Raw genomic sequence first — 14382 nt, 5'->3', positions numbered from 1 at the left:
CATACTGTGATAGAGAATCATGGACAATGAGTGACCAAGAATAAAACTGTTCGTGGTCATGATGATTTAGTGATAAAGACCAGTTAAGAATAATAAAATTACATAATAGTAGCAGTAATAACAATAATAGAAATATAAGTTAACTTTTGTAACTGTATGTATATATATATATATATATATATATATATATATATATATATATATATATATATATATATATATATATATATATATAATATACACACACACACACACACACACACACACACGTACATACATACATATACTGGCAGCCAAAAGTTTGGAATAATGTACAGATTTTGCTGTTTTGGAAGGAAATTGGTACTTTAATTCACCAAAGTGGCATTCAACTGATCACAAAGTATAGTCAGGACATTACTGATGTAAAAAACAGCACCATTACTATTTGAAAAAAGTCATTTTTGATCAAATCTAGACAGGCCCCATTTCCAGCAGCCATCACTCCAACACCTTATCCTTGAGTAATCATGCTAAATTGCTAATTTGGTACTAGAAAATCACTTGCCATTATATCAAACACAGTTGAAAGCTATTTGGTTCATTAAATGAAGCTTAACATTGTCTTTGTGTTTGTTTTTGAGTTGCCCCAGTATAAACAAGCGCTAAGCAGAAACCACTTATACACTTAGCACACACAAAAACAAACTTCTAAATGGGTTTATTTCTTGTCTTAAGGGTAGCAGGGGGTCGAACAGGGTTGGTCTGATTTGCAGAGACACCCACGTGACATCAAATTTACCGGTATCACGTGACTCACTTGGCAGCTTGCCCTCCGTGTTTCTGTAGTTCTTAAAGATGCTGTCCTGTCTGCTCATGTTATCACTTGGACAAAGAAGATAAACAGAGGACACAACAAGGTAAGGATATTATCCTGTAACATTACGCTTAAAGAAGAAGAATGACTGGCCAGGGTTATCTTAAATACGCGAGGATTAGACATCGTCCTGTTTTAATGCTAGTATCTTGTTTATTTCTCATAAATGTCTAGAATGTATTAAATGTAAACGTTCAGTGCAAGGCAAATAATAGTGCGTTAATGGACGCAGTGATCGTGTCGGATGTTCGGCTGATCTCTTCGTTAGAAAAACAGGATGTCGCATCTCATCCCTATAAAAATGCCTTTTATTTATTACAGTTATTCATCATAGAAGCTGTCTGAGAAATGCAACGAAATGCAATTGTTAATATGAACAATACTAGCTCATCATCACTCCAAAATCTAACCAGCAGGACAGACCGCAGTGAAACGCGTTTTTAAAAAACACGTCGACTGGGTTGTTTTGATGAACAGCTGATATCTTTGAAGGGATATAAACAACATTTAATATCTTAATACAATGTAATTTAGTGTCAGACGTCAGTGTTTTAATTAACTTTTGTATCAGTCGAGGTCATGTCATATGTAATATTTTGTGTATCGCCAAACCTTTCTTTTCTTCAGCTGAACGCGCCTCTGATGTGTGTCTCGACACGATTGCCAGACATCAACTTGTTTTGACGGGGGTGCCAAACTGGATTCAAACTAGTTGTTTTTGCTCCGTATTTGGTTTAATAGACGCCTTTGTGTTTTCAACTGATGCATTTATTTCACAAGCACAGCCTAAAATAAAACGAAATGCAGAAACGAGGATTATCTAGGTTATTTGTTGCTATCCTGTGCTGACAAAAAAAAAAAAAAAAAAAAAAAAAAAAAACACTTTGTGAACAGCCCACTGTGAGATGCTGAAAAGTATGGTTGTGTGTACATGTACTAAATTTTCCACGGTGGAAAAACGCTTTACAAGGAATAAAAAAAAAATTACAAATAAAAATAAACAAACAACTTTAAAAGTTTGTGAGTGAAACAAGTCGATGCCATTGGGTCTTCCGGTCCTTAAAGAGACAGTTCACCCAAAATGCACCAGTGCTTGCTTCACAATTGCTGTCTATATAATGTATTAATTTAAACTGTCCGGCGTCAGAAAGACAGGATCAAGGACGGAACAGTTGGTTTTTGAACCAACTGGGTAACCACTTATGGTAATGGCCGTTTTAAGATGATTGATGTTAAAATGAGTGGTGCAAGTCAAATAGTCTAAGGAATGTAGTATCAGCTCTAAACAGTAGAAGAGATGACAGCAGGACACATTGTGCTTAATCATTTATACAGGGTAAACAAACAGCAAGTGCCAGGACTAAACCAGTGATTTCCCTCATTTAGAAACCCATATAGTCCCTGAATAAACTTTTACATTAAAGTGTACATATGATACATTTTCAGGTTCTGATTGAAAAGGGGCCACATCGAAGGGTTGTGAAATCATTGACCCAAGAAATACTTTCATGTTGACATCATATTTGTGATGCAATCCTCACACAAGCGTTTCGTCAATTAGTTAGAGCACATTTTGCATGTATGTAATACACTTATGACACTGACCTGTACTGACTTCACACCATCACAGGACACTGGAGGCCGGTTGTGACTTTAATTCAGTGGTGGGTATATTATTATGCACTATGCAGTAATGTGGATAAACCTATTCAGAATGTGACCCTTCCTAACATCTTTATGTTCCTCTAGTTTTAAATTATTAGCTCATCCAAAACTAAAAATAATTGTCATCAATTGTAATCACCTCATGTTGTTCAAAACTCAAATGACTTCCTTTCTTCTGTGGTACACAGAAGGAGGAATTGTATGTCCCGTTTGCTGATTTCAATACAGTGGCAGTTGATAGTGACTCATTTAAAAGCTTAAAAAAGGACCCAAAAGTGTCATCAAAGTAGTCCATGACAAAGTCAGGCAAATTTCGAGTTGTTTCTTACCAAATTTTTCATATGCCTTCAGAAGACTTGGAATTTGATGCACAAATTGCATGGACTACTTTTTACATTTTTTTTTAAGCTTTAAATTGTGTCACTGCATTGAAATCAGTAAACGGGGACATCCTTTAAAATTCTCCCTTTTGTGTTCTGCAGTAGAAAGAAAGTCATACGTATTTGGAACTGCATGAGGGTGAATAAATGTTGTCATAATTTTCATTTTTGTGTGAACTTTTCCTTTTTAAGCCAAAGATAATATTGTTCCTTGTGTAACATTCATTCATTCTGGTCACGTCAGGTTGGATAAGACCAGTGAGGGCTCTTCCTCTGAGCACCAACACGCCGGCCTTTGGACAGAATGGAAAAGAACACAGAATCCACTAAACTGAATGGCAAACCTGAGGGTTCTCCAGCCCCCTCACAGCCCAGAGAGAGCATGCAGCTCAAAAAGGAAATATCGCTTCTGAACGGCATCAGCCTCATCGTGGGTAACATGATTGGTTCGGGCATCTTTGTGTCGCCCAAGGGCGTTCTCATCTACAGTGCCTCCTACGGACTGTCTCTAGTCATCTGGGCAATCGGTGGCATCTTTTCAGTGGTGGGAGCTCTCTGTTATGCTGAGCTGGGCACAACCATCACTAAGTCAGGTGCCAGCTATGCCTATATCCTGGAGTCCTTCGGAGGCTTCATAGCGTTTATACGTCTGTGGACGTCGCTGCTCATCATTGAACCGACGAGTCAGGCTGTTATTGCCATCACTTTTGCCAACTACTTGGTTCAGCCGCTCTTCCCCACCTGCGAGCCCCCCTATTCTGCTTCTCGCCTCATTGCTGCAGCCTGTCTCTGTAAGTAAACTTTATTTGTAGGTCTTTATTTAAATATAGGTCTTAGTTTATATATACAAAACTGTGAGGGAACTTCAGTTATATTTATAGAAGGAAACTTTTCTGTTTTTTTTTTTTTTTTTTTTTTTTTTTTTTTTGGGACCATTAACATTATTTTTGCATTGTGACATAATTTCAATGACAATTAAGCATGTTCCCTTAAAATTGTAATAAAAAAAAAATACTGTAGTGTAATTTTATTTAAATCAGCATAAATTAAAGGAAGAAGGACAAATACTACCTCGATATACTTGTATCATTTCGCAAAACAGTAAAGAGAATGATATTTTTATGGGCTTCATTTTCCTAATGCAAATATAATTTTTCTTTTGATTTTGGGCTGAAATGTGTACTGGACATGTTCTTAACAGGTTAAGGTGAGGTGCACTCATATGCTGCATTTAGGATTTAAAATGTAAGTTAGCTTAAAGTTTTATTTCCCCCCAAAACATTCACCACTTTTAAAGTTTCTCAAGCATCTTGCACAACACCGTATTCTGTATATGTGCTATAGCTGCTACACCCTTTAGTTTTCCGCTTTCTGCAGACAACTTTTTGGGTGATCCTCACGAAACCTGTCAAGAAAATGTCCTGGGCTGCTTTTCCCAAAAGCATTGCAAGCTGGCACCAATGGTTTCTGTGATCTACTTAAGCTTATGATGCTTTTGGGAAATGTAGCCCTGTTCTTATTTTACTCCAAAATTAAAGAAAACAAATAAGATATTATATTATGCATATAGAAAATAAAGCCAATTTTTAGGACCAGTTTGACATTGTTGATGACAGCTATGCTCTTTTTTTTTTTACCCCCCAATTCTTATTACCACAATGCAAAAAAAGATGGTCATTATGATATTCTAATTTCTGCAATGTGAAAATATATATATATATATATTTTTTTCGAATGTCAATTATTTATACATCATACATCAAGTATTTATACAACATCTTCTTTAGTGCTTCCTTTCATTTTTGCTGATTTCAATCAAATGTACAACAGCATCTTCTTTTTTTACTGTAATACACTAATGAGAATCTTCATTGAAAACAATGGAACAGTAGAAGTAAACATCCAGACGTGTTACGGTAATAAGAACTGAGGGAATAAAATGAGCTTAAGTGTTCAGAAAATAATGTCACAATGCAAATCTCCTAGTGGTCCTAAACGTAGGCTCCATTTTCTCTATTGTATTGATTTGCGGTTAAATATGACCAGGACATTTTCGTGATAGGTTTACTAAGAATCAGCCTTTTAAATTCACCTTCTTGCTGTCTTTCCTCCTTAAGTACTCTCTCTTTCTCTCTCTACTTTCTCACCCTGAGGTCTGATAAACTGCCGAAACACATTCAGGACTAACTTTAAAAATGTCACAGAGCAGTTAATGAATAACTTGTTTTTGAGTTCAGGCCAGGGAGCCAGTTCTTCTGATTCTGTGGTGCCTCTCCTCCCATACCTGTATCACTTGGATAGTTTTACCAGCCTCATTCTCTGCTCTATTACACATGCCACTCTAAATAACAAACATTGCTATTGCCATGACTATTATCATAATCCCCTATCACACATGCTACCTGGTAAATTGCAGTAAAATCATTGGATTGCCTTGTAAATGTACCACATCTGCTATTCACACATGCAGTGTTTTCCGTCTTTCCGTTTTGCGACCACACACCGGCACCGAAATGCCATTTAACTCTGAGATGTATTTGGTAATTTTATCAGTCGATACATTTCTTCTTTTCTTTTCTTCTTTTTTTGATTTTCTCCCCAATTTGGAACGCCCAATTCCCAAGTCCTCATGGTGGCGTAGTGACTCGCCTCAATCCGGGTGGCGGAGGATGAATCTCAGTTGCCTCCATGTCTGAGACGTCAATCCACACATCTTATCACGTGGCTTGTTGAGCACGTTACCGCGGAGACCTAGCGCGTGTGGAGGCTTCACGCTATTCTCCGCAGCATCCACGCACAACTCAACACGCACCCCACCGAGAGCGAGAACCACATTATAGCGACCACGAGGAGGTTACCCCAGTGTGACTCTACCCACCCTAGCAACCGGGCCAATTGGTTGCTTAAGAAGACTCCTGACTGGAGTCACTCAGCACACCCTGGATTCGAACTTGTGACTCCAGGGGTGGTAGTCAATGTCTTTACTTGCTGAGCTACCCAGGCCCCCCCCCAGTCGATACATTTCTTTACGGTTTTAGGCTGGATTACAATATACCACTTCTAAAATCTGAAAAGAATCTAAAAATAATAGGTATCATACATTTACCAAGTAAATGGGCAATCCACACTAAACGACTTTGGATCACTCCAGCTGCCAAGTCAATCCGATCACAAATTTTTAGATGTAAACAAACATGGATGTACTAAAGTGCTGCCATTGTTGTCCCTGGTACTCTTTTTCAAGTCTCAAAAGAAAAGAAATGGGCCATGTGCATTTGGGTGCAGTCATGTGTGGAGAGTTGAGACTGTGAAGCGAGTTGAAAGTGAATGGCGTTAAATGATTTCTCCACTTTGAGCGCTTGTTTGCCATCTCCATTTCTTCGTGGTCCAGTGTTGTGGCCGCCCGCTGTCATTTTCCATTGGCTGCTCTCCATATGACTTCACATTTGAGTCATGGAGCATTATACACTACGACATTTCCTCTATAGTCTGCTCTAAAATATCAAATATTTTTATATCATCTGATTAAATGGAATAATTTTACTATCTTTCCAATTGAATGTCATTTTTTGAGCTCCAGAGTAACTGAAACAACTCCATCTTACGTCAGCGTGTCCTGACCTTATATGTGCTCAAACCATTAATCTTACTTATTGAACATTTCTGGTAATGTTACAACTTCTCATTCAGGGAAATATTATTTTTGAAAAGGCCGAGTTCACGCATGACCTTGCAGGTAATTTTCTGGAAAAGGCTGTATGTGTGAAAGCGACTATAACTTCACTAATGCCCCACTAATCCCTTTTACTAATAACTCTTTAACCCTTAAATATTTGGGTATTTCGCCAAACATTTTACACACTCGGGTCTTTAGCAGCCTGGCACATATCTATCACAAATGGATCTACAAAATGCCCAGATAGTGACACATTTTCGACAGTTAGAAAATATTTTGATGTTTTATTTTTCTTATATCAAAGAGATGATGTAACAAATACAGAACAGGATTCATTATTTCCACACTGAAATTTCATGAGATGCAACTGGCTGTCAAACACACATTGAGCTACATGCATGTATTTCCTCAGGCACTCATTGAGTCTGAATAGATGCACAACTTACATAATTTCATATTACAATAACTAAATCCTACTGTTCATGTGTTGTACTTGCTATAGTTTTCTTCCACATTGCTGCTTCGTTAAATAGCAATGTCAAATGTAAATCAAGGCAAACACTGAAACATCATCGCCACCTTGAGAAAGATAGCATGAATAATATGGGTGTACATGCATATTGAATTCTGAATTCACCATTGTTGCACAGAACATCAATGTGATAGAGTAATCATTTGAATGAATATAGTACTCATTTGTCTTGTAAAAGAATATATATCCTGTGATTGCAAACTTAAGATATGAAATAATCATAAAATTATTATATATGGAAGCACAAAAAGTGTCACTATCACATATATCATGTCTTTATTGACCCTATACACGTTTGATTATTAACCATTAATTAACCATAATTAATAATTTAAATAAAAATTTACTTTATTTAATTTTTTTTTTGCCTTTTTTTTTTTTTTTTGCCTTTTTTATTACACTATTCAGAAGAGAAAGGTTGAGGAATATTAAAGAGGTGTGGGCAAAACTCCAAAAAATGGATGAGGTACAGGGGGTGGAATGAGGTCCAGGGTCACTAAAGGCCCGAGGTATGCATTAAAGGGTTAATTACTGTCCTGTCAAATGACTTAGTTATGCAACCAATGTTGTGTTTTTGTCAAACAACAAAAGCATAGTGACCTTTGTTTTGTTGTCATTCATTGTGCGTTCAGTTTACTTGCTCATTGTTCAAGTGATTGACATTTATTTATTCTTATCTTAACATATTTACTATTCATGATATTTCAGGCCTTCTGACCTTTATTAATGCCGCTTATGTTAAGTGGGGTACCAGAGTGCAGGATGTGTTCACATATGCTAAAGTGCTGGCCCTCATCGTCATTATAATCACTGGGATAGTCAAACTGTGCCAAGGTAAGAGTCATGACTTATATCTTTTTTTTTTTTTTTTTTTTTTTTTTCAAACATGCCAAAGATTGCTCTTTAGAAATTAATGCTAAAAGGGAATTTATTGAATTGAGATCATGGATAAGGCTAAGGCTTGAGTAAATTCTAGTTGCTTTTGTTGACAACTCAAGACTATATTTGGTGTTAAAGAGCTGCTGAACATAACTGTAATTTTTGCAATGTTTCTTACACAGGTTTCACAATGAACTTTGAGGATTCTTTCCAAGGCTCTTCTCGTGACCCAGGAGATATCGCTTTGGCGTTGTACTCTGCTCTTTTCTCATACTCCGGCTGGGACACTCTTAACTTTGTCACAGAAGAGATTAAGAACCCTGAAAGGTACTCTTCTGCTGTTTTGGCCCTGTTTAAACCTCAGATTTTTTTTGATTGGATGGTTATTTTCTTTTGGTGGAATGGTTGATTGTTGGTTTTGAAAAGTAGTCCGAGATGAATCTGGACACATTTCACTAGAATTGCAATGTGATCACATGCGTTTCTGACTCCTCCGATCTCCAATTGTCGCATTTTTTTGTGGTTGCATTACCCGAGATGGATGTTAATACCAGGTGTTAATGGGATCTATAAAACAAAGATAACCCCTAGTTTCTATTGCGAAGATATGTAAACTAGGTGATGTTAAGATGGCTAACACATCCTGTCATGCATGAACCAGGAACCTTCCCCTCTCCATTGCAATCTCCATGCCGATTGTTACGATCATCTACATCCTCACGAATGTGGCCTACTACGCTGTGCTTGACATGAGTGCCATCCTTGCCAGCGATGCTGTTGCTGTGGTGAGTTCATAGACCTCTGTGTTATCATAACAGTCTCCAGTGTAAGGTATACCTCTAAAATCATCTCTTTTGTTTAAACAGTCTATATTGTGCATTAACATCTAATGTTTCCTAATCTTACCTCAGACATTTGCAGACCACACCCTGGGAGTGATGAGTTGGACCATCCCCATTGCAGTTGCTTTGTCATGTTATGGAGGACTTAACGCTTCCATCATCGCCGCGTCCAGGTCAGTCTGATGCTTGACATTTTTACATACCATAATGGAACATATAAATGTACTGAACTTGGGACCTTTGTTCATATAAACCACTATGAAAATGGCCCTCTACAATTCCACTGGCTTTATGGTTTTATTATTCCATTTGAATTTCTGCTTTGTTCCTCAAGTTTATTCTTAATGACTGGTGTTAACCTCCTAGAGAAGGAACGAAGCTTTAGTTCAGTTCCTGTGGTCTTTATAGGGAGCTTCTCAATTGCTCACACCATCTGGAGCTGCTTTCTGGTAATGACCTTGAGGGGGGTGGCTGCCACTATTCCATGTGTAGGATAATGGGATCTGTGGAGTGTTGAGGATTTTTGGGAGTATTGGGAAAAATATATACAATGCAGATGTGAATTCTGATGCATGAGTGTTTACATTCCTATATATGTTTATGGCACTTGTTTATTGTGTTCAGTCTTTTTTGTGTCTCACGATGTACAGGTGCATCTCAATAAATTAGAATGTCGTGGAAAAGTTCATTTATTTCAGTAATTCAACTCAAATTGTGAAACTCCTGTATTAAATAAATTCAATGCACACAGACTGAAGTAGTTTAAGTCTTTGGTTCTTTTAATTGTGATGATTTTGGCTCACATTTAACAAAAACCCACCAATTCACTATTTCAACAAATTAGAATATAGTGACATGCCAATCAGCTAATCAACTCAAAACACCTGCAAAGGTTTCCTGAGCCTTCAAAATGGTCTCTCAGTTTGGTTCACTAGGCTACACAATCATGGGGAAGACTGCTGATCTGACAGTTGTCCAGAAGACAATCATTGACACCCTTCACAAGGAGGGTAAGCCACAAACATTCATTGCCAAAGAAGCTGGCTGTTCACAGAGTGCTGTATCCAAGCATGTTAACAGAAAGATGAGTGGAAGGAAAAAGTGTGGAAGAAAAAGATGCACAACCAACCGAGAGAACCGCAGCCTTATGAGGATTGTCAAGCAAAATCGATTCAAGAATTTGGGTGAACTTCACAAGGAATGGACTGAGGCTGGGGTCAAGGCATCAAGAGCCACTACACACAGACGTGTCAAGGAATTTGGCTACAGTTGTCGTATTCCTCTTGTTAAGCCGCTCCTGAACCACAGACAACGTCAGAGGCGTCTTACCTGGGCTAAGGAGAAGAACTGGACTGTTGCCCAGTGTTCCAAAGTCCTCTTTTCAGATGAGAGCAAGTTTTGTATTTCATTTGGAAACCAAGGTCCTAGAGTCTGGAGGAAGGGTGGAGAAGCTCATAGCCCAAGTTGCTTGAAGTCCAGTGTTAAGTTTCCACAGTCTGTGATGATTTGGGGTGCAATGTCATCTGCTGGTGTTGGTCCATTGTGTTTTTTTGAAAACCAAAGTCACGGCACCCGTTTACCAAGAAATTTTGGAGCACTTCATGCTTCTGCTGACCAGCTTTTTAAAGATGCTGATTTCATTTTCCAGCAGGATTTGGCACCTGCCCACACTGCCAAAAGCACCAAAAGTTGGTTAAATGACCATGGTGTTGGTGTGCTTGACTGGCCAGCAAACTCACCAGACCTGAACCCCATAGAGAATCTATGGGGTATTGTCAAGAGGAAAATGAGAAACAAGAGACCAAAAAATGCAGATGAGCTGAAGGCCACTGTCAAAGAAACCTGGGCTTCCATACCACCTCAGCAGTGCCACAAACTGATCACCTCCATGCCACGCCGAATTGAGGCAGTAATTAAAGCAAAAGGAGCCCCTACCAAGTATTGAGTACATATACAGTAAATGAACATACTTTCCAGAAGGCCAACAATTCACTAAAAATGTTTTTTTATTGGTCTTATGATGTATTCTAATTTTTTGAGATAGTGAATTGGTGGGTTTTTGTTAAATGTGAGCCAAAATCATCACAATTAAAAGAACCAAAGACTTAAACTACTTCAGTCTGTGTGCATTGAATTTATTTAATACACGAGTTTCACAATTTGAGTTGAATTACAGAAATAAATGAACTTTTCCATGACATTCTAATTTATTGAGGTGCACCTGTATGGTCTTTTATTACGATATTTATGAAACATTCAAATACAACTAATTCGTTTTTACGTCAGTTATGTGCAAGTATATGAGTGTGGAGCTCATTTGTCAGTGCTTATGATAGATCCAGGACTGAGATACATTTAGCTAAACAGTGAATCTCTCTGTGCTGCAGGTTGTTTTTTGTAGGAGCTCGGGAAGGTCATCTCCCAGACGCTTTGTCCATGATTCACGTGGAGAGATTCACACCAGTTCCTGCTCTGCTATTTAATGTAAGTACCTCTAAATGTCCTTACAGTTAATCATAAATCACTCTCCCCTAATGTATCATAACATTCTCTCATTATCTACTGATATGCTGTGATTTTAAAGAAAATATTCTATAAAGCTATTCACTGGCGGCTTTAAAGAGATTAAAGCATGATTTTCTGTAAAGCTGCTTTTAAATCATGTGCATAGTAAAAAGCGCTATACAAATATTGATGTTCTTAGCAGACCCTTTGTTATCAAAGCAATTTAAAAGTGTATATATTGTGATTGGAGCAATTACTTTTGGAGATAAGGGTTGGTTTTTTTTTTTTTTTGGATCGACTTAGTAAGAATACATGTTGAATGCCAAAACAAATTGAGTAGTTTAAGCTGTAGTGTGTAATTTCTGAGCCACTAGCGTCACCTAACAGAATTGCTAAAATAGGGAACATTTTTAAACAGGTTTCTTGAACAACACCCCCCCCCCCCAAATCTTCCATTGGTAAAATAGATAGCCCCACCCCCAACTCACATCATTGGTTAAATCAATGTTGCTGTGTCGAGATACTCAAATAAACAGAGGAATGTTTTGATAATGCTACATTGTTTATACTTACAAATGGCTTATAGCCGTCTCCACATATTAAGCTGGGATAAAACAAGAAGTATTTTAACCAAAAATATGCGCACTTTAGCTTTAAGATCGTAGTATTTTAATGTGGAGGAGGAGGAATCACAGAGTCTGGGATATTTGGGGGTTTCTGTCTCTCTCTAGTGGACCAAGAAAACTAAGGTTGTTGTTTCTGTCTGCAGTGCGCCATGGCTCTGATCTACCTTACTGTAGAGGATGTTTTCCAGCTGATTAACTATTACAGCTTCAGTTACTGGTTTTTCGTCGGCCTGTCCATTGCCGGGCAGATCTACCTTCGCTGGAAGGAGCCAGACAGACCTCGACCGCTTAAGGTGAGCCAGGCAGTACAGATGATACAGATTTACTCCACCAAAATAAAACCTGTTCCAAACAGATACACTATTATATTGCGCTAGAAATTGGTTAGTTGAGACTGCCTCAGCAATTTTTAATTGAGTAACTATCTTTCAGAAACAACAGTTTGAAGATGAGCTCTGTTTTGTCAGTCATGTTCTAAAAGGATTATTCATCTGAAAATCGGGTGCTTATTAAATGTGCATTGAGAATAATGATTTTTCTTTCTCTTCTCCTCCATGTATGTGTGTGAGCAGTTGAGTCTGGCTTATCCCATCATCTTCTGCATGTGTGTTGTGTTCCTGGTGGCTGTGCCAATTTATTCTGACACACTCAACTCACTCATTGGAATTGCTATTGCCCTCTCTGGAGTGCCTGTTTATTTCTTGGGTATCTATCTTCCAGAATCCAAGCGCCCACCCTTCATCACTAAACTACTACGTAAGTGCCACAGCTTTTATAACTGCTATGCAAAAAATCATTCTCTTAACTGGTGTTTTTGTCTTGTTTTCCAGTAAAAATTTCTAAACATTCTTAAAACAAGACAATGTTTTTTTTTTTTTGCTTCTTTTATACATAGTTTAATACATTTTGTCAGATTTCTCTGCAAACAAGACGTAATATCTTATACTATTTTGCTTGTCAAGTAAATATATCTTGTTTTAAGAATATTTCGATTTTCTTTTATTTTTTATGGAAAACAAGACAAAAATACAAATTAACAAAATGATTTTTTGCAATGTGATACTTTCATTTTATTTCACTGATTCAGAAACAAAATTAGTAAATAACAATGATTGTATTTCATACACACAGGTGTCATCACTCGTTTCTCCCAGTTCTCCTGTTTTTGTGTGCTCACTGAGATGGACACAAGTGAATAAAACACTATTCATCAGAATACTTACACACTTCTGACCCACTAACCCAAAGGACCAGTTGGGGGAAGAGGAAATTTTGAAGATAAGGGAAAAAGATCTTCCACACTCATGCACTCTTAATGTCACTCACTGGCATTCACTGCATTGAATTCTCTTTATTATAAAAGGTCTCCACTGAGGTCACGGTGTGTTATTAGGAACATTAACTTATGAACTATTTGGAATGACATCAAGGTCCTACTTAAAATCTTTGGTTCATAATGCATTCAGAGTCTGTAAATGATGGAAAGATCACCTGGGCAAGATGCAATAGTTTGCGTGTGATATTGTGAACATGGCCAATAATTAGATTTAATTAGATATTATTAGCATATTAGATGTAACTTTTCCCCCAGTTTTTACATGATTTTTAGAATCTAGTTTTTAAAATTAAGCCGTCAGTTTATTTATCCACTTTGTGAAGGCGTTGATTTTATTTTCTGCCTCTCTTTGTGGTTTACTTTTTACCATGACTGTGACAGTGTTTGGAGTGTTTTCTGTCTTGGCTAGAGGTTAGTCTGGTTCAATTGCCACATACCTTAACTAGTTTTTAGAGGGAAGGTGATTGTACTGACTTGAAAGTTCAAAACTGCTGCTATGCTGTTAGCTTTACTTAAACTGGGCTGCTCATGAACATGAATCACAAGAGGAGGCTAGGTAAGATTAAATATGAAAACATGTAAACATTTGTCAGAAAATACCCTTTCAGTATATCAAGTCTGGGTTTAGACCCATTGATTAAAAAAACAATTAAGTAGGTATTCCACAAGTGAGGAAAAGTCTCTTTGTCCAGAAGCTCACTCCCAGTGTTTTGAGCTTGTGATTTGTGCTTTTTTTAATCAGTGTTTTTTTCCTCTGTGTCAAATTATCCCACTGCCTCACTGTTGAAAGGGTCATGATCAATTACACCCTTTAATTGTTCCATTTGCCAAAAAATTAGTTTTAAATTGTCCACTGGTCAAACAAGCAATAAACTTTCCTGGTTAAAATTCCAGCTGAACTCAGGATGCAGGTCCAGATGAGATTTCAGGAGTCAACTCTGATAAATGTCTACCTTGTAGCATGATGAAACGCTCAACAGCTTTAAAATTATATTTTTTGTTAATTACATTTATGGACAAATGTTCATTTTAATTTATTTTAAAGAATATCAATAAAACATTTTATACTGGGCATACATTTTTTT

The 14382-nt window shown here is 37.4% G+C and overlaps 1 protein-coding gene across 1 annotated transcript; it reads left to right on the top strand.

Annotated features, from left to right (window-relative positions):
- The first annotated feature begins 428 nt into the window (after positions 1-428).
- LOC127413434 (Y+L amino acid transporter 2) lies at positions 429-14371 on the top strand. The gene is made up of 10 exons (XM_051650629.1): positions 429-899; positions 3146-3692; positions 7818-7943; positions 8171-8315; positions 8650-8773; positions 8900-9003; positions 11218-11314; positions 12105-12254; positions 12534-12717; positions 13093-14371. Exons 2-10 carry the CDS (start codon positions 3206-3208, stop codon positions 13158-13160), a joined length of 1485 nt encoding a protein of 494 aa, XP_051506589.1. The 5' UTR covers positions 429-899; positions 3146-3205; the 3' UTR covers positions 13161-14371.
- The last annotated feature ends 11 nt before the right edge of the window (positions 14372-14382 follow it).

The sequence above is a fragment of the Myxocyprinus asiaticus genome, chromosome 1, assembly GCF_019703515.2.
Source record: "Myxocyprinus asiaticus isolate MX2 ecotype Aquarium Trade chromosome 1, UBuf_Myxa_2, whole genome shotgun sequence".
In the NCBI taxonomy this organism is placed as follows: domain Eukaryota; kingdom Metazoa; phylum Chordata; class Actinopteri; order Cypriniformes; family Catostomidae; genus Myxocyprinus; species Myxocyprinus asiaticus.
This window is presented reverse-complemented; position numbering and strand designations above follow the sequence as displayed.